This window comes from Synchiropus splendidus, chromosome 6, assembly GCF_027744825.2.
Source record: "Synchiropus splendidus isolate RoL2022-P1 chromosome 6, RoL_Sspl_1.0, whole genome shotgun sequence".
NCBI lineage: Eukaryota > Metazoa > Chordata > Actinopteri > Syngnathiformes > Callionymidae > Synchiropus > Synchiropus splendidus.
Window position 1 is genome coordinate 21,060,980 of NC_071339.1, and position 20,412 is coordinate 21,081,391.

General features: G+C 42.7%; 2 protein-coding genes across 3 annotated transcripts; one reads left to right on the forward strand and one right to left on the reverse strand.

Annotated features, from left to right (window-relative positions):
* The first annotated feature begins 615 nt into the window (after positions 1 to 615).
* cers5 (ceramide synthase 5) lies at positions 616 to 19,001 on the forward strand. The gene is made up of 10 exons (XM_053868949.1): positions 616 to 926; positions 9,792 to 9,897; positions 11,964 to 12,094; positions 12,223 to 12,280; positions 12,346 to 12,396; positions 12,704 to 12,796; positions 14,946 to 15,074; positions 15,139 to 15,245; positions 16,277 to 16,433; positions 18,225 to 19,001. Exons 1-10 carry the CDS (start codon positions 754 to 756, stop codon positions 18,384 to 18,386), a joined length of 1,167 nt encoding a protein of 388 aa, XP_053724924.1. The 5' UTR covers positions 616 to 753; the 3' UTR covers positions 18,387 to 19,001.
* On the reverse strand, positions 18,973 to 20,344 carry LOC128761062 (cytochrome c oxidase assembly protein COX14 homolog). 2 transcript variants are annotated; one of them, XM_053868951.1, is made up of 2 exons: positions 20,287 to 20,344; positions 18,973 to 19,289 (listed from the first exon to the last, which is right to left on the reverse strand). In XM_053868951.1, exon 2 carries the CDS (start codon positions 19,277 to 19,279, stop codon positions 19,103 to 19,105), a length of 177 nt encoding a protein of 58 aa, XP_053724926.1. In that variant the 5' UTR covers positions 19,280 to 19,289; positions 20,287 to 20,344; the 3' UTR covers positions 18,973 to 19,102. The 2 variants fall into 2 exon arrangements, with proteins under 2 accessions (XP_053724926.1, XP_053724925.1); XM_053868950.1 differs by having other exon boundaries at positions 20,211 to 20,338.
* Between the last annotated feature and the right edge of the window lie 68 nt (positions 20,345 to 20,412).

Sequence of the window (20,412 nt, forward strand, 5' to 3'; positions counted from 1 at the left end):
CTAAGCTGTGCTGTCGCATCAGTCCCGTGTTTCTGAGAGAAAATACATCACAGTTAAGCAACACACAACATGGCTCCATAAGCGCCAAAAAGTCAATACGCAACGCAGAGATGATTGACACACTTTTACTTCAAGAAAGGAAGGACTTGCCCTCACTTCCTCAATTCCTGTCATTACAAGGCGGCAGCGTAAATCGTCAAGGTAGCATCAGCTAACTGAGAGCGGCAGGAAGCTTGTGGCTTTTTTAGAAAGTATAAGCACAACGTACACTGTTCGAAAGGAAATTATCAGCAAAATATAAGTATTCATTATTGGAATCAATTTGGGCTTGAATCAGGTGCAGTTGACAAAGAATCAGAATTACACTTCAGTTGAAAATCAGGCGTTTGTTCAATATGCTAACAAATTTGAGGTTTATTTTATCTTTTATCTTTTAACGATGGAGTAATGTAATTGCTTGAGTTTAAAATCAGTGTATAAGTTTTAAATCGAAATATTTAGTCGCGCATCTTTGGCAGAATTCTAAGCGTGCTCTACTCGCGAAACCCCACCTTTCATACATACGTCGTATTTTGAAAGTCAACAGCGGAAGAGTCATTTCCCGGTCTGCTGTTTTACCACGGTACGTTGAAGTTGCGTGTGGCAAGTCCTCCCAGCGGCTCTGAGGCGCCCAGCAACTTCCAAAACACCGCTGCTTCTGGAGTAGCTCCCGATTTTATTTGGTCGGCACCGGGACGGAGACGCCGCGGAGATATGGCTGCGCTCTCAGCCTGGTTTTGGAACGAGCGGTTCTGGCTGCCACACAACGTCACCTGGGCGGATCTGGCGGACCCAGCACCCGGGGTGGAGTATCCAAAAGTCGGACACTTGTTTACCGCTTTGCCGCTCGCTTTGGTCATTTTCTGCTTGAGAATACTCTTTGAACGGTTCGTATAATTTATTTCTACAAGTTCTTATCCTAGAAACTGCACCTTTTTCTTGCCAATGTGTTTAAATGACGCTATGTAAGCGGCCCAAACACTGGTCAGCAGTGACATCTGGATCTTCCTCCTTTCATTCACATCTTTTTTTAAAATATATTTTTAGCCCGAATAAAACGAACTAGCTTAAAAAATGACATTTTTTTTACCAGATGTACGTGAATGCAACGCTGTGCGGTGCACACCGGATTTGACTTTTCAATACGCGCTCACCCACGTAGCATGTAAACGCCTCTGTTTGGCTTCGATTTCCTTCTCGTTATCCGAGCTCGGGTCGCAGTGGCAGCAGCGAGATCGGAGAAACCCGGGTGCCCTCTTCCTAGAGGCGTCCTACAGTTAATCTAAAATGAATATTTCTAAATATAATAACTGAGCTTTCTAGCTTTTCTTTGGCAGGTGTCTTGAGTTATTCTCACAAATCTCATCCTGTGAGATTCTGCAGCAGAAAAACAGACACCTCTCTAGCGCTGTTATGGTCCAGGGCAGTTTTGAACAAAAGAGAACGGACGATTGCTCAGAGCCTTTAGTCTGTATATATGGCTAAGAATTTCAGGTTTCCAGGATTTCTGGGAGAAGATCGTAAACCAGGAGTTGACCGACCACCTCAGGGTGTGACGTCCCGTAATTGCAGAAAAAAAAATTGCCATTCGACTTACAATACCTAAATGCAAGGGGATTAGGGTTAAAAAAAAATGTACATTCATTTGTTGTTTCCTTTAGATTTTGCACACATCCTCAGGGGTGGTCAGCTTTGTTAGGTCAGAGGAGGAATTCCACAAACGCAAAAGAAATATTTTGATGGCAATTTTATAAAAGCTTCTTGTCTTCTTTGAAGTGTTCTTTGCAACTGTTGTTGCATTCATTGGTGCTGCTGCTTCAAGTCTTCAATGTTTCATTCAACAGAAATGAAGCCTGACAGGAACAGCAGTCAAATCCCACCAAGTTTGAGATTCCATGCTTGACATTGAAGCAGCGCTTCCTCGAGTGAACCACACCTTGTTTTCTGTCTTTGATAATTCATGGACACGATGATGGTCAGTCTTGAGATGAGAGCGTTTCTGTGATCTGGGTGGAAGCTTGAAACCTCCTCTTCTGGGGCCGTTCCCAGGTCAACAGATGAGTACAATCTCCCCGTTGGTCCTGGGTCTGCCTCAGGGAGTTTATCATAACATCCCTGTATAATGGACTGGAACTAGAGAGAGGTTTGGGACTTCCATCAAGTCGGGGTCAAACTAGGTGAAACTCATTTTAAATCAGCAATACAGGTCTAATTGAAATATAAGACACTCAGAAGAGAACCATTGCTGTGAAGTATGGGACTTGTTGAGGCATCTACTGGCAGACCTAGACTGAGACTTTATGAAATCATCGGTTTGAGTTGGACATGCTGAAAACATGAACACGGTTAGCAGCTCAGTCTTGACGTCACCCCAAGCCGTAGGTGACCTGCCTGGGAGAGGTAGAACATGGCGTTGTGACTGTATGCAGTTTTCAAATTCAGTTAATTTTCTCCTGACTTTGGCTCTGAGAACAGTGTGGCTTTTGCAGAAGGCTACTGCATGTCTTGGCATTCTCGCACTGACAGGACTGTTTGCACCATATGATTCCCTCTGAAAGACAGGACATGGTTCTCCCTAGCTCTTGATACAAGTCGTAAGTCAGATTGGACGTACGTCGAATGCCATTCAAAATAGCCGACACGAGGGTTATAGTTACTACTGTAGTGGTAGATGGCTGTGTGAGAGTGAGATGCTGGGATACTGTGCTGTCGTAACTGTCGTACGTGATGCCGGGCTGCTCCGGGTGACAGTCATTGAGTTAAAAAAAAAAAAAGCATCTGCTGTCCGTGTTTATAAGTACAGGTGGACGTAAGTCGAGCAGGTTGTAATTTGGACGTTACTTGTATTTGAATCCCCGTCAAGCTTGACCCACGATGACAGTGTTACCTCATCGACTGTCATTAAGGTGGACTGTTAAGGCTGTATAGCAAGCTTTTAGCAAGGAGGGCATTGGGTGTCTGGGACGCAAGACATGGAAAGAATGGACGCCCAGTTTTTCTCAGCAGGACGCCCTAAATGTCCGATCATTAGTGCCTCATCACACTGGTTTCCATGGTTTGCTCACAGTAATTTCACCGACTATGATCAAAATTTGCAGGTTCACGACCCTTTTGCAGCCGTACCTTGGCGTATCTATTTGTTTACTGGTGTAATCTCGCAGTTATCTACATCTAGTAAGTCACCACACTCGCAGCATGGAAGGATGCTGTGACTGATGGGATGTCTGACGTGATGACAGGAGGTAACCCCAGATAAGTTCCAAACAATCGGTTATAAAATTAACTCGTAGCTTTTTAATCTGCAGAGTATTGGCGTGTCTTTTGGCTCGAAGCACGCTCCCCCTCACACCCCTCACACCCCCCACTCCACCCACTCCCCCCACTCCCCCCACTCCCCAGTGCTGTACAGCGAGCTGTGCTGAGGAGTCTGCATTTCTTATAAATATTAATATATAAAAGAAGACGGACAAAACTGTAGAAATTTAGCTTGTAGTAAAGGAAAGAATGATTATAAAAATATGTATTTTTGTTTAATTAATCTGAGTCAGATGAGTAAAGCGCTGCCCAGGAGGAGCATCTGTTATTGTGGCAATGAATACTGAGGTCATCTCTGTTGACTATTATTTGTTTGATTTGTACAAATAGATGTTTACAGCTTGCTTTTTTTTTTTTTTTTTTTTTTACAAAGTAAGTTAAGTCAGTCGTTGAAATGGCGTGTCTAGAGGGGAATAGAACCCATCTGTTCCATCACAATGTTTGGGCTGTAATGTAGACACTAAAATGTAAATAAAATGTTCAGAAGTTTGCTCAAGTAGTTCGGCTTTTCCAGTCACGTCACTGTAAAAGATACAAAGTCACAGAATGACTGTTGCATGTAGCCAAGATAAAAGATAAAATAGTGTCGTACTGTCGTTCTCGTTTATTTTTTGTCCTAATATTAGTATGTTTATATATTGTATCTTACATTGTATTTAAGGTTGTTGTTGTTTGCATTTTTTTGTTCCTTTTAGTTTATCAAATACTTTCAAAACATTTCATATGAGGGTGTATTAAAGTGGCAGGTGTCTTGCAATACAATACGTATCCTGATACAGAAGTGGTGATACGAGACATTGTGATATATTTTGACACTGCAAGTTCAGCACTACAGTGCAATACCATCTGCATGAAAACAAGTTTATTGTTATGACGTCGGTTAGTTTTCCCAGTCCAACAGGAGGAATGACTTGCTCCCTTAATAAACAAAGTAACTCCAGTGCACAAAAAAGATGTTTGTTTTAAACTCACCACAAGTGCAGCAGCATATCCAAATATATTTTGATTGATGTAGCCGGCGTAAAAAAAATCGCACAATCAAGCATCACGATATCTGAGTGTGTCGATATTTTTTTGGCTCTCTGTTTCACATGCTGTAAAAACAATGTTTGTGCGCTTCCTAAAATAAGGACAAAGTTTCCGCAGGATTTTTTGAAACTATGGTGGGAAAAAAAACAGAACAGAACACAGCCATTGGTGAAAACTACCATTTTTACTGTCACCATGCCGTTTCTTCTGTCTGGCAAGAATGTGCGACTTGAGTCCCGCGAGCAACAGACTTCAGTCTCTATGATGTTTCTTTAGGGATTTTTCACAAAGAACACAGTGAAAACCATCATGTTCATGTCCACCTCCATGATGTGTTTTGTGTTAACCATTTCCTTTGATGTTCCACTTCATTTTAATACGTATCACTGAGAGTGAGATTTCATCGTTTCATCATTTTTCTGATGGCGTCGAAGCTCTCATTTAAGCCGTGGCTGTGCGCCACGCTTGTTTATATGTGTCAGAAACTTCTAAATGTCCTTAGATTTTTGTGGGGAGTTGCAACAGATGGACTGGATGGATGGACGTCATTGGTCGTCATTAGAAATGCCAGGTAGCTCTGCCCCCAGAAAATTTGAACGCAGAGAAAATATTTGTCCTACACCGGAAATGACAAAGTGAATCATCAGATTGATGCAATAGTGACAAACGTCTGTTGAAGACAGCAGAGTCTGGTGTTTGGTGTCTGTGGCTTCCTGGTCAGGTTCACTCGGCGCGCGCCTAGCCTCCCATTTCGCTTCAAATAGTTTCGTTTATGCAGTTAGCTGAGGTCTCAAAAACTTCTCACATACCCACAGTGCCTTCAACATATTTCCCTCGAGTTAGGCATCAAAAAGGCTTGACTTTCGGCATCAAAGACCCAAGTATTGTCATTCATTCCGGGCTCTGTTTTGGACAAATCCTTGGATTAACTTCAGCTGCCAGTAGCATGTGTTTGCCCCAAAGGCTGCACCGTATCTGAGTACACACTCATCCGCCCCTTCGACCACGGCTTCTACTGCACTTTTGCCAACCTTTTCACATCCTTTTCTGAGAGCTAAGTGACAGCAGCCTGAAGTGAAACTGGCGGAAAGCTGTTCTGCTGGATGATGATGTAAAAGAGGTGCACACTATCACACTGGTTTTTTTTTTCCCACAAACCAAGGATGTAACCAAATACAAAGCTGCATAGTGTTGGGAATCTTTTACTGTTCAGGGGGCTGTTCATTTCGAGGTGAGAGAGGTGTCTGTTAAATATACTTCGCTGTACTGTAAAACCTGAGCATTTGATGAACTCATCTCATGAGGTCTGCGGTTGCTCTTTGGAACATCTGAATATGTGTTACCAAACGGCATCAGGTGCTTTATTGCACAGGTGTTATTATTTAAATGTCTGAATACTATCTGAATGTGAAAGTTTATGTGACCAAAGTCCATTGTGGGGGACAATAAACGACTCCATTTCCATCTGATATGTAATTGTTCCTCGACGCTGCTTCTTAGTTGTTGGTTTATTAAACATGGAGACAGGTGTAATTCACCTGTGCGCACTGTTTGCTCTCCTGTCTGAGTTCGGTGCTATATTTAGCGCCCATCAGGATTGGCTGTGAAATTCACGGTCAAGTGGCTGTAGAAGAAGACGCAACCAGATATCTGAGCGAGCTCAGGAGGCTTGAAAGTGTGCTTGATAAGATACGGGGTTTAGTCACCGAGCTGCCGTCTCAGGTCCCACAGGATGCTCAGGAGCCACAGCCAGCGTGATCTTATCGCAGTTCTCACTGCTGCCCATCTGACTGGCTCATTCATGCCGTTACGCCTCAGAAATAATGATCCTGCCGGAAACATGTGAGAGCTAAGCTTTATTTGATCAGCGTTTTGCGCCATGTAGAATAGACTTATTGAGCTCCTCCAGCATTTTTGGTGACTTCCTGCTGCTCTATTTCGGCTTATCATTTTTGACAGAATAACTTCCTCCAAATTAGAGGTTCAGACAGAAAATTTGCATGAAAATGTTGTGGTCACTTTTGCTGCCTTTGATGCTTATTTAAAATCCAGTTATTAATTGACTATTTGTGCTTCACCAGCAGGACATTGAAGTGTTTTATTTTGCCTCTTTATTTTACTCTATGAAGTAGTATGAAACAATTGATTTTGGGCTTCAGGATTAGTTAACTCAATGGTGTTTTTGCTGTAAAGAAAAGCCAAAATAACTGTTGCTTTTTTTTTTTTTTTTAACCAGTCAGGTTTTCAAGTTTTCTCATCATAATTAAATGAAGTAACAAAATAATAAAACATGCCCTTGTAAAAATAAAGAGTAATAAACCCTTTAGGACTCTTAAACATATTGCAAAACTTTTTTTTGTCTATCAGTATCATGAAGATTCATATCTTAATGTGGATGCGATAACTATAAATCTTTTAGCCCTGGCTTTAAAGAGAAGGGACAACATGCTTCTGCATTGCACAAAGGTCATATTTTATATTTCATAGTATTTTTTATGTTACACTTTATCATACAGATGCATTTTGACTTGACCGAAAGTGACTTATCAGTGTTGGATAACAGTCACTAGTTTCTCTTGTTCCTTGGTTGTGAGACTGCATTCTGCACGCACAGTGGATTTTTCGGTTGTTGGAGTCACTTTCAAATTGATGGAGTGTCAACAGACTGGCCCGTCAGGTGTTTCTGACAAAGAGGAGGCGTTATCTTTGGTGCACTAATTCATCTCTTGCTGTGTTGCATCACAGTCAGGATGAATTTTGAGAGGAAATAATCGTAACAGTGGCTAAAACAACAACAACAACAACAAAACATCAACCATCAGTGAAAAGGTTGCGTCGCCATGTTTGCTGCTGTCCCGCAGTAAACTGTGTAACTTCTCTGAACTTCCCCCTCAATCCAGGATTCCTACCTGCAGGCTCTTCCTCTGAAGCCAGCTGAATCAATCCAGCTGCATTTTTTTGGTCCAAACTAGTTTCTTCTTGTTCCCCTGAACGCATCTCTCACTCTTTGACGATGACTTTGTAGCAGACGGGCCGTCGCGAGCCATGTTGGAACTGTAAACTCAAGATTAAGCATGGTGAGATTTGCTCCGTAAGCCGTCATCCTGGACACGTTGCCAGGATTTCCAGACCCCTTGAGGAAGTGCAGGTCATGTCTGGCAGCGAAATGTTGATGGAATTTGTTTGACGTTTTTTGTTTATTGCAAGCATATTTCTCTATTGTCTGTCACTTGAGGATCAGAATCGGAAGACTTTTTTTTTAATCAAATATCTTGGTTGGGTTTGTTTACTTGTCCTGCCATTGACATACATTAGCACAGACCGAGCCCACCTCATGTTAGTTGGTTTACGGCTTCTCTGATGTCAAACAAGGAAGTGCAAATGGTTGCTGACCTAGTTTTCCTTTAAGATTCTTCTCAGGCTTTTAGCTAGGATGGCTTGCTCGCTTCTCAGTTGGTCTCCCCCTTGTTTGCTAATAAGAATCTCACATGGTGTGGAACAGCCAATGGATGGATGACTGTTAGCATGGGGGACCACCATGTCACTATTTCCTGCATTTTGAGTGCTCAATTTTGCGTTTTCCGTAGTGAAGCATATGTAGATCCTGATCACCAATGTACCCATGGAAAACGGCACCCATAATGATACCGCTATCGGCAGCTAGCTAAAGCACTATACAGGCTAGTGGTCCAAATGTTTGGGCATGCTGTTGACAAAAGATGGCGTAAAAGTGTGTGTAGCTATTTAGGCACCATCGTCGCAAAATTGCAACCGGCATTTGAACAAAATGCTCTGTATCTTCTGTAGGTAGAAGAAAGGATTTCTTTAGTGGACATTAAAACAATCACAGTAAAAATATTCAATGTGGTAATAAGAATAGGTCACTACTGAACTGATACAAGCCTAGACAAAAACCATGAAAACAGAATGATAACATAATACAGTACTGCATGAGTATGGCCAAAATGTTTCAGTGTAGCAGTATTTCTTTATTTTCTCCAAAACATTTCATTGAAAGCCAGCCAGAGTTTGCCTCATGACTTAAGACAGTGGGCGGGGTCAGACATGGTGTCAGTCAGACGCAGCAGTACTCTTCTGTTTAGTGTGAAACCTCCACTATCTGTACAGTGTGGCAGTTGGTCTGGAATTTACTCCTGCTGTCTGTTATGTTGCAAAGATGTGTTCCAGTGCTCAAATACATGCGTAACTTGTATCTTTTACTGTTGTGTTCCATGCTTTACTGTTGCATAAATTGTCAAACACACTTTAGATTGTCTGTAAAGCGGTTTGTAATATATAGCACATAAAGCCAGCTTCAAAATGCACTGCTGAACCTTGCTTCCTGTCCGGGTTGAAAAAGTTCTCATATAGATTTGGTCTTCATCATGATAATCCCCAGCTTGAGGAGATACTGATCCAGTCCCATCAAAGAGTCAGTGGTGAGCTACATCCTCTGCGGTCCTCCTGGCTCACGGGTGTCATTCATCAAAGTGACAGTTTTAACCCGATTATCATTTCAGAATCCAAATATAGACTTTGGTATGTGAAGTGAAACTGCAGCTCAAAGTTCAGCTCAAGAATCAACGACGGAAGGGAAGAAAAAAATTGCATAAATCCCCGGCTGCCATCTGAGATTTGAGATTGAGAGTTTGTCAGGTTGGATTCCAAATCTTTTGTCCTGTGCTTAATAAGCAGTTGTCGGAAGAGCTTTGTCGTCATCAGTTGTGGGTGAAAAGGGAAACGGCCGAGATGTAAAGCTGGTTTTTCCAGATAGTGGAGACAAGTAGTGCAAGTGGAATTGCATCACACAAAGGGCTTGGTTTTTCTGCAATTATTATTGTAGAACACAATAGTTCAAAGTGAGTGTCCCGCCACTCGGACCTTCCTCTGGCTTTGTTAACCATGCACACAATGGATGTTTTATCACCCAATGACACCCACTTTAATGTCGGGTGTGTACGGGCCCTTTTAAGAAGTGTCCATGGTAAATATTGTCAGATTAAAGGTCGAGCTAGAGTCGCACCCGTCAGATGCCTCCTTCGCGTTCATATGTCTGTGAAGGATGTTTCAAGCCTCGGGATCTTCCTCAAAGTTTTGTTGAAATTCCCCAATGTTTGTGCTTGTTATTGATATTTACCAAGCATAACGTAGCTGTTTAAGTTGCCACTGACATGTGCGCAACAAAATCCTGCTTGTTGTCGCTGTTGTGAATTCAATGTTCCCTCTGGTGACACACGATGTGGCATCTGTGGATCCCAGCGCATATTATCAGATGACTCACCTTTTCCATGAGAGTAGACAAAACACTTTTCCAAGTCCATCGTTCAGCTATCAAGTTAAAGCTGTCGCACATGATGATCATGTGTTGTCGTAAACCAGCTAACCATCCCCTTCTCTCCTCCTGGCAGATTTATCGCCAGCAACTGCGCCAGCAGCATCCGAATTTATCCAGGTGTGGGTCGCCGAGCGCAGCCTAACACCGTGCTGGAGAAAGTGTTTACATCCATCACGAAGGTTTGTTGTCTGGTCTTCTTAACGTTTGTTTCCTGCTTCTTGCTAGCTTTGTTGGCCTTTCCAAACACATCTGACCATTCTCACCAGACTTCAGCGACCAGTAGATGACCTTGGTCGCTCAGGTAGATCATGTGACTTGGAGGAACACCTAGAATACATTCAATAAAATCCCTTTATCGCTCTTAATATCACAGCTCAGTTCAGTGCATTCCAGTTATTGAAGTTGGAAGATAACATAGCGACATCCACAAAAGTTATTGTCACACGTGCCTTGTCTGAATATTAGCTAATGAGTGCTGCATTTGCCACTAGATCAACTGGAAACACACATTTGCTGAATGTGTTTGTTTCATTCATCTTATTTCATTACTAGTGATGGCGATGATGAAGATGGCGTCCTCAATGCTAAACAGTAGCGATGGGCTCGTGAAGCTTCATGAAAAAGTGTTGTCCTTTTTAAGAGCCCACGAGATGGGACTAAAAAAACCTCAATTATTTAACAAAGAGCGCCATCTCCTGGGCTCTGACACTGTTTCATGAAGCCTCATCTGCCCATCGCTACTGTTTAGCATTGAGGACGCCATCTTGGATTGCATACTTGGGGGGGCATAACCAGGAATTTCCCTGTTCCTAGAACAACTGGAACGTACCACTTTGTATTTTCCTTACTTTGTAAACCAGTATCCGCACACACAGCCATTTCAAATGAACTCCTCAAAGTACATATGTAGTGTCACTAAACTCAGTAATTCCCCAGGAACTATTGGTGCAATCACAAAATTCTTTATACGCACTGCAGCATTGCGGAAAGTTTGGCATACAATTTGTTGACTGTTTATTGAAAATGTGGCAGAAGTCTTTTATTTCAATTAGATGGCTGGTTGGGGAGGCTTTTTTTAAGTTAGTTTCTCACAAAACCATTGTACTGGAGACAGCAAGAGTCCGACCACACCAGTTAAAAACACCCAGACATTAACTTGTCAACAAGGAGAAAAACTTAATGAAAGTCCACGAGTGAATGTTTACCATTGGAAACTTGTGAAATAGTTTCTTATAGTGATGGGCTGGTGAGGCGTCATGAAACAGTGTTGTCCATTTAAGAGCCCACTAGATGGCGCTCTTTGGTCTAAAATCTTTGGATTTGAACAACCAATTGAAAGAACTTCATGATTTTTAATCAGACAGCGTTTCATGAAGCCTCATCTGACAATCACTAGTGTCTTGCCTGTTCGTGACATTTTGGGTTCTTATCATGTTTCCAAAAAATATCGTCATGTCTTTGCCCTTTTTATGACAGTTTAAGCAGATAAGAATTGTAAATAAAAATAAATAAATAAAATCAAAACTACTCAATGACCATGAAATCAATCCTGAACCACCTGTGTAAAACAACAGTCAAAGAGTTAAAACACCATTTAAAAGGACGGGAAAATCATGGTTGTTTGTGCCTGCTGTTCATCATGATGAAGCCCTACAAAACAGTAACTTTTAAATGATTATTCTTTCAAAAGTAGCTACTGCAGCCATGTCTGAAGTCCAGAGACTAATGGCAGCACCTGTTAAACTTTGACCCACAGCTTCCTGAATTTTACCACACTTAAACAGTTGTTTTTTATAAGGGACAGTTGCGGAGGAAAACTTTATTTTTCAAACTCATGGCAGCGTCTGCACAGAAGGTTACCTACAACTATCACTGTTCTGCTGCTGATTAAAAGTAACCGGTGTCTGAGGTCAGACTCGGTGCACTCCTTCATCATCATCATCACGGTGGTGGTCGTGTAAGTATGTTTTGTTTGTAGGACGTGCACCAACAAGTGATCTGGTGTTCAGGCCTGTCAGGCAGCCTTCTATCACAGCAGTGCCGACTTAAGGTCCTGTGTCGAGGTAGAGAAGATCAGTTTCAACTTAAAGAATCATAGGGAAATTGATCGGAAAACCCCGACTTTTAAGTAGTCAGAGTTTTAGTTGGGCGATCTCCTCCATTCCAACCATGATACCTCTGCTGGATTGGTTGATTCTCTGTGGATAAAAGTCTGGACTTTAAACATGCCTTTTCTCACCAACAGAATCCAGACACTCGCCATCTAGATGGACTCTCCAAGCAGCTGGACTGGGATGTACGGAAGGTCCAGCGTTGGTTCCGACACCGACGGAACCAGGACAAGCCTAGTACACACACTAAGTTCTGTGAGAGCATGTAAGGCTGCCTGGTGTTGGTCTGTTTTCTCTTTTCTTCAAACATCTGTTTGAGGAAATGTGTTTTCTTGTTTGGTACATAAATCTGTCCCAATTCTTTGGATGATTATTTGCCTTCTTCACGTCCAGGTGGAGGTTTACCTTTTATTTATGCATATTTATCTATGGGATCCAGTTTCTGTGGCAGGTGAGCTCAGCCATGATCATATTTTCTTCTCATCTGCTCAACTGAAAGTGCTCTGTCCGTGGCAGACTCCCTGGATGTGGGACACGCGGCACTGCTGGTACGGCTACCCTTATCAGGTAGGACTCTGCTAGTGCCGAATATTTGCATTACATCATGAGTATTATAAATACAATACAACAGTCTGAGGTCACTGTAGCCGAACCCTGGCTGCTTTGTGTGTCAGTTTAACTGACGTCTGCTGAGAAAGTTGTTTAATCTGTCATTCATTTGTCTACGCTGCAGCTCTTCTCTACAAATGTTTGTTGGTTTTAGTGAGCATCAAAACCCAAACCCGACTTCCTGATGACACTCGCCCTAGATGTAAACTTGTGACTCAGTTTGAGCACCGTGATGATCACATGTATCCACTCTCTGTGCCTCCAGACGCTGCGCCCAGGACTCTACTACTACTACGTGACAGAACTGGCCTTCTACTGGTCGCTCATGTTCTCCCAGTTTACTGACATCAAGAGGAAGGTGAGGTGTGCGATGGTGGTCCACTCTCCGTCTGCAGCTGCTTTGTGGCTCCAAGTTTTCCTGTGTTCACTTCAAGAATGCCGTGTGCTGCCTGTCATTTCTCATACTGTGCAGCAATGTTTAGGACCTGTAGGTGTGTGGTGCGGGGCCACGAGCGTCCCCTTCACTGCCCCCCAGAGCACAGTGCAAATCAGTTAGCAAGGATGTAATATTGTGCCATCAATGCAAAGTGTTGCCTCATTTCATATTTAAAAAAAAGTATTTTTTAATGCTCATAATGCTGATAATTGTTGCTGATTTATTATGTAAATATTTATATATTTTTTGAATATTGCTCATGTGTTTTATATATAAATTATGCTTCTTAGTAACCTTCAAAAATAGTTACATTTCACCTTGAAATTCATATTTTTTTCTCTTAATATTTCAGTGTTTTTAAATGAAAGTTAATTCATTTTTTATATGATCGCATAAGATGTATTTATTTTCCTATTTAACATGATATTGGCACTTCTTGTCTTTAAGCTAATCCTTTCTTTTAGGCTTTCCTCTTGATGTTCCATGGCATTTCTTTTCTTGTTAAATGAACCAAAATAGAAATGGTTGTTGAAGTCGGATTGTCCTCCAGACACGCTGCTGTGTGCCAAGTGTGTGTTTGACTGCAGATGCATGGTTAAGTGTCAACTATATCCCAGGTAAAAGAGGTCACATTTCAGCAGAGTCAAAAAGTCTCTTGAGTGTTTGATTCTCATCAATAGTTTGTTGACTTCTATTGCATATTGAAGTGTTCAGCTCTGCCTTTGCTCGCAGGCTCTTTTTCCACCCCTGACTCATGTTATTTGGCGTCTCCTTCCTCCCCTGTTTGACTTGTTGTGGAGCCGCATGTGTCCCAGACGAGGCGTGCGCCGGCGCTGCTGACTCTGTGAGCGTATTGTGTTTCCATCTCAGTGTCATGTGATTGCAGCGTGGCTCGGGCCTAACCGTGTTAGCATGATTGAAATTCCTCACTTAACTGTGTTTGTGAGGCTCATCACTTGGGTGGAAAGTTGAAGCGCTGGATCCCAGTTAATGATCTGCTCTGAGCTACTTCACTTTGAGTTCCTCGCTTTGTTTTTTTTCTTCGACGGTTGAGCCAGAAATAAGACAAGTGAATTCACGTCCCACTCTTTTGTTGAACTGTCAGAGCTGGTGACTGGTGACTGTCAGCTACATCTGTTGGCTGTCCAGCCTTGACGGCTCCGTCCAGCAGAACTGGCATTAGTTTTACCAATAAACAAGGAGACTGAGTGGATCTTTTATTTTATTTATTTTACATTTTTCTTATTTTGTTATTTTGTGGGGTTGTCAAGAATTAATTCCCTCATAGTTGTACTTTTTTTGTGCTGCATATAAATGTTAAAATGTTACAACATTGTGTTATACTTACAAATATGTATTTTACTACTCAGAAAACTCATTCCTATTTTTTTGTTATATATTTCTTTTATTTTTAGATTTTTTTTCTCTCAACTATTACCAACTATAACCATCTATTTTTTGCTTAAAATGTTTTCATTGTAAATTCATCTATTCCTGTCTATTTATATTTGTAATAATATATATATATATATATTTTAGATAAAAAAAGATATATTTTTTTATATCACACTATTTAGAACACTGTTCACAAGGCGCTTATATTAGAACTTATTTATTATTTTAACAGAGGGTAAATTAATCAAAGATATTCTCATAATTTCAACTTTTTTGTTTTAAATTTGTTTTTTAGTGTGTATTTACATTAGCATTACAAATGTTTTCCACATAATAACCTTCAGATTTTTCTTCTCTTTTGAGCATGTTAAGTTTCTTTCATAATTTTTCATGATATTATTTATTTTTATTGACATAATGGATTTTTTCATGATATCTTCAGTATTTACCAGCCAGAATTATGCGTACATAAGAGTCAATTATAGAGCGTTTTGGCTGTGGGAGGAAACCGGAGTACCCAGAGAAAACCCACGCAGGCACAGGGAGAACATGCAAACTTCACCCAGAAAGGTCATGAGCTGGATTCGAACCCAAACCCTCCTTGCTGAGAGGCAGTAGCGCTAACCATGAAGAGAACAACAGAATGAGTGGCTGAATGTCTTTTCACCTTCGGCAGGATTTCCTCGTCATGTTCATCCACCACTTGGCCACGGTCAGTCTCATCAGCTTCTCCTACATCAACAACATGGTGCGGGTCGGGAGCCTGGTGATGTGCGTCCATGATGCCTCCGACTTCCTGCTAGAGGTCAGCAGAATAACAGTCTGAAAACGACCTCCAGATTTCACACCTCGCCTCCTCTCCCTCGCAGGCAGCTAAAATGGCCAACTACGCCAAGTCCCAGCGTCTGTGCGACTTCCTCTTCGTCATGTTCAGCGTGGTCTTCTTCATCACACGACTCGTGGTGTATCCCATTTGGTGAGTGCATGACTTGGAGTACTATCTTGTCTGAGGAAAAAGTGTCAAAAGAAAATGTAGACTGAAGATAGTTTTACTTTTTGAGCTCCACTACAGTGAATTCAGACCGTTGCATCTGTTAAAAGTGGTCTCATGAACATCATGACAGATTTACCACAGAAGTTGTTCACATTGTGGAGAGAAATGACTTGTGTAAGTCAGGAATTTGAAAGAAAGGGGGAATTTAGATGTTCAATATTTTATTAATGTAAAATATTGAAAATATAAGCTGAAGAGAAAATAAATTCTGAATCAATGGGACAAATTGTGAAAACAGAGTCCAGAGCAGAAGAAATTCTACAATTGAATGTCAGCGGTTTGACCTCAGGTGGCCCCTCCAGCTCTCTCGGGCCTCGCGCCCACAAGGCAGCGAAAACCTTTCCTTGTCTGGTTGAATTGTGGCTGTGACGGCTGCATTGACAGACTGAGAAGGCCTGCAGTGATATGGCTGATGATAGCAGGTGACTAAATTTCTGCCGTCTACTTCGTTTGTCAGCTTAATGAACAAACCAGAAGAAGGAAGTGAGTGTCGTGATGCGGCGATAAGCTTTATCTTCTGCTATTAAGTTGCCAGATAAGACAGGAGCCGTTTGTGAAGGGATCTGTGTGATCAGACGAGGGGTCAAGGACGGGCGTTTAAGGAGCCGTCCAGCGAGTCAAAAGGTCTGAGATGATCCGCAGAGGAGCTGAAAGACCTGTTGAGTCACTCTTCCTCGACAGAGGGGAAAGTAACCCGAGCAGCGATATTCAGTGTCTTGGTGTGGACGCCGGATGGAGCTAGTGTTGCTGTGAAATCCAAACCTCTGCAGGGGGAGACGACTTCCTGTCACTCAGCTGGATGTAACGCATGACATCACCTCCTCAATGACTCAGTGGCAGGCCAGCGAGTGCGGCAACTGACTGGTTTTCAGTTGTGTGAGAGAAGTTCCGGACCACGGCTCCGGCGACGGCCTGTGCAGATGTGTAAAACACGTCCTTGTTCTGCTTCTCAGGGTCCTCAACTCCACCATGTTTGAGAGCTGGGCCATCGTGGGGCCGTACCCGTCCTGGTGGCTCTTCAACATTCTGCTGCTGGTCCTTCAGATCCTGCACATCATCTGGTCCTACTTGATCGCCAGGATAGCTATCAAAGCTGTGCTGCGGGGCAAGGTGGGTCTGCAGAACCGCGTGTGTTCACGTTGTGCGCAGCTTTGGAACTGAAGTCGTCCCAGGTATCTGTCAGTTTGACTGCAGCCAGTGAAGCTACTGAGGTGACTCTCCTCCTGAGGAATTTTATGATTCGCCTCATGAGGGAATTGGAAATCCTCCCGAGCAGAAGACAGGAATCCAGCTGACCCGACCTTTTCTCAGTGCGTCTTCCTTTCCCTTCTTCTTGTCTCCCATCTCTCAATCACTGTTAAAAAACTGGCTCAATCTGCTGGGTCATGGGTCTCAAGTCAGTGGAGAGGCAACTCAGCCTTCAAAAAATGGCAGAATTGAATCACCTGATCCTCGTGATTAGGTGGAACAAAAACCTGCGCCCACTGTGGCCCTTTGTGGACCTGTTTGAGACCCCTGCTCGAGAGGTTGGGTTAGGAGCTCAGTCATCTGGGAGAGACTCAGAGGAGACACGCTGCTCCTTCTCATCATGAGGAGACAGTTGGAGAGGTGCCTCCCTATGAGGTGTTCCAGGCATGTTCCACTTGGAGGAGGCCTGGGGCAGAGCTACCTAGAAGATACTATGTCTTTCAATTGGAATAACTGATGAGGTTTCATGAAACGGTGTCCTCATCTCCTGGGGTGACTAGATGGCGCTCTCCACTTTTCTTTGACCTACTATTTCAATGAAGCTCCACCTCATTTTTGGGCCGAGAGCACGGCGAAACTCTTCAAAAAGTGGCTTGAAACTGATCCACGGTGGGACTGCGCGCATGCTAACCAAGTTGCTGACCCACTCCCCAGTAAAAGAAGCTCTGGCGAGAACCCTCCTAAGTCAAAACTGTTGTAAACCTTTTCTTGTTTCCGCTCTTCTTTTCCAGCTTCCTTCACCGTCTCCTTCACCTCGCAGACAGGCTTTTCCGTCCCCTTCGGCAGCGAGAGTGGGAGACGCTGCCTTTCTGTCTTTCTCTGTCCTGTGATCTGCTCGTGTGTCTCTTCTCTCTGCTTCACCACTTCCCTCTTCTGTGTCAGACTGCAACAACGGCAGGTGATGAGTCCGCGTGTCGTGAAAGCCATGCGTGTTGTTTAAGTTAGTGATGGCTACAAGAGGTCTCATCGAACAGTATTGCATTGTTGCTGACACCGTCATAAATTTCAGTGGCCACTAGATGGTGCCTAGTTTAGAAATGAGGTGAGGTTTCATTGAGTTGTTGTTGAAGTCCAAACATTTACAGCAGACAGCGCCATCTGGTGGCCTTTGAAGATCATGACATTGTTTCATGAAGCCTCATCTACCCATCACTACATGAAACTGTGCCATAAACTAAGCAAGGACCTGTGTGAAACATATGGTCTGTGATATTGAATTGACCGTCCTGATGTTGTGTTCGGCTCTGTCAATACTCACATTACTTTTATTTTTTCATAGAAATGAGACAGATTTTTATGAGAATAAGGGTACTCAGCCTTCATCTGTCGGCCTCTGGTGTAGCTCTAGTGCACGTACCTGCAGCTCGAAGCAAACTAAAGTCAGCTTGGACATCCAAACCAGACTAAACAGAACCAATATGATGCTATTATAAAAACACAAACGTGGTGACCACGCCGTTCCTTCATGTCAGGTTCCTGTCACTCCACCAGTCTTCAGAGTCAAAAATCTGCTCCTAGTTTGTCCTGATAGAAGGGTTTGTGATCCAACATCTGCTTGATGTGCACGTGGCTGTAAAGATGTCCACGCTTACCCCACCCTCACTATAGCCTTGTTACCAGGAGACCCAAATCTGATGGTGTTTACCCCTCTAGGTTTGCAACGACGTCCGCAGCGACATTGAGAGCAGCTCAGAGGACGAGAGAGACTCGCCCACTGAAGATCACAAGACTTCCACTCACATGTCTAAAGGAGAGAACGGCACCAACGGTCACTGCGCTGCTCCCAGAGCCAGAGTCCAGAACCACAGCTTGTGACCAGCAGACTTGATCCAGAGTGGCCCCTGCTGGCTGTCTTGAACCTCCGACATTCCCCACCTGTCCCACCAGAGAGCCAGCTCCTCCTCTGTGATGTCAGAGGCAGTGACATGGTCCTTCACAGCTTTATCTTCGTTGGGATTCAATGCTGTTGTTTTGTTCAATGTTCTCTCCCAGTTTTATTGGCCAGATGAACTTGTGTTTTATGGTCCAAGAGGTTCCTTCACACTGGAGCTCAACAGATTACCACCGCTGCTTTCGGCTACAAAGAAACCACTGAGTGCCATCATTTTCATGACCACATTTTCTGTTAAACCATCTGCGATGATGCGGCGGTTTCTGTTCTCAGCTCAAGTATGAACTTCCTCTCTGATCTAGCTGTATGTGACTTCTGTTTTACTGTTTGTTTTTTTACGTCTTCTGAGACCAAATAATTATTTTTGCCACTGTTCCTGAGAGCTTGGAGGACTTGATGTGTGACGTAAGGTATTGTGTTTTCATTTAAGTGCCTTGTTAAACCTCTAAATATGTTGTGTTCAAAGATTCTTCTTGAGTGTGGAAACATTGCACCTTTTCTTGTGGATTAAATACATTTAATATAAATCAAACTTCCACATGTTGAGCGACTTTTTATCCACCACAGTTTGATATAATCACGAGGCTCCTCAGCGGGGCCTCATCTTCACACAGTCCTTCTTCAAAAACACAGAACGAGATCAGTCCTTGATGAGTTCAGCGTCCTGGTTTTCCGCTGCCAGTTTCAGCTGCTCCTGCCGCTTCATGTAGCGGTATCCTCGCATGGCACACAGGTATCCGCCGTACAGCGTCAACACCATCATCGACGCAGAGAACGCCCGGTACCCGATATCAGCCAGACGCTTCCCAGAAACCATGTTGAGGGCTCTAAAGAGAGATGACAGCAACAATGAATTAATATTGCAGCAGCACAGTCTTAACTAGAATGCTCCTGAAATCCAAACAGGCCTGAACTATCACTGTAAAGTGAGAGAAACTTTGCATTTTCTCTCAGACTGATTTCAGCAACCATAAAGGTTCTCATTTACTGTCCATCAAATGGCTTCATGCGATTCGTTCACTAATAACTGCTTTACTAGTCACTAACACTAGTGAAAAGGCATGTTATGTTTGGGTATCGATTATTTGAAAACTTCGATTATTTATCCTTTTGTTTCTGATCTTCACACTGACAGTCTGAATCAATAGCCATCTCAAACATTAAGTAATATTAAAAATATTTTACCGTTTAAACTCTAACACAATTAAAAATATACATGTTTAATTGACATTTTCATACGACCTAACCTGTTGTGTGGTATTTGCGAATTCAAATTGACTACAGGAACAAATACAATTCGGGTTTAGTATGAAGAAAATGTTTAAAGGGAACAGTACAATCATTAAAAAAAAAAAAAACAAAAAAAACAATCGTTTTGTATTGCAGAATTACTTTGGTAACAGAATCAATTGAACCACAAATCACAATATTTTTTCAAAAAAATGTAGATAAATGTTAATATCATTGCAGGAATGACAACTGAATGAACGAATATCAGGAAGTGGATTTTCTAATTGGAGAATATGAGAGAAATATTTTGCTTTTGACAAATGACAGAAACGATGCTAAACGATTTTGTTTCGCTCGACAGATTTAACACTTGATCCCAGTTAAAGTGTGAAACATTTCAGGAAGCTTTTGACATAAATAACGTGCGGACGTGACGCGAAGTCGCTATCTCTCAAAACGATTAATCCGTCAGCAAATCCGGCAATTTAAGACACGTACAAATGTGTATATATTCTTGCCTTTGTTTGTGGAAAAACTCCCGATCAGTTCAAAGTTGCAGCAGGAACATGCGAAATTAGCAGAGACGCTAGTCACCTTTGCTTTCGTAAGCTACGGAAGCCGAGCAGTAGCGGAGCCACTCTTCTTCCCTCATTGGACGTCCTCGCACAGGCGAGGCAGCGACCTCTCGTGGTTCGGAAGTGATGTCCGTTCTGCGTTACA

Coding starts and splice junctions, on each gene's coding strand:
- cers5 (XM_053868949.1), top strand. CDS start 754: ATGGCTGCGCTCTCAGCCTGGTTTTGGAACGAGCGGTTCTGGCTGCCA. Junction 927..9,791: donor TTGAGAATACTCTTTGAACG/GTTCGTATAATT, acceptor TCCTCCTGGCAG/ATTTATCGCCAGCAACTGCG. Junction 9,898..11,963: donor TGTTTACATCCATCACGAAG/GTTTGTTGTCTG, acceptor TCTCACCAACAG/AATCCAGACACTCGCCATCT.
- LOC128761062 (XM_053868951.1), bottom strand. CDS start 19,279: ATGGTTTCTGGGAAGCGTCTGGCTGATATCGGGTACCGGGCGTTCTCT.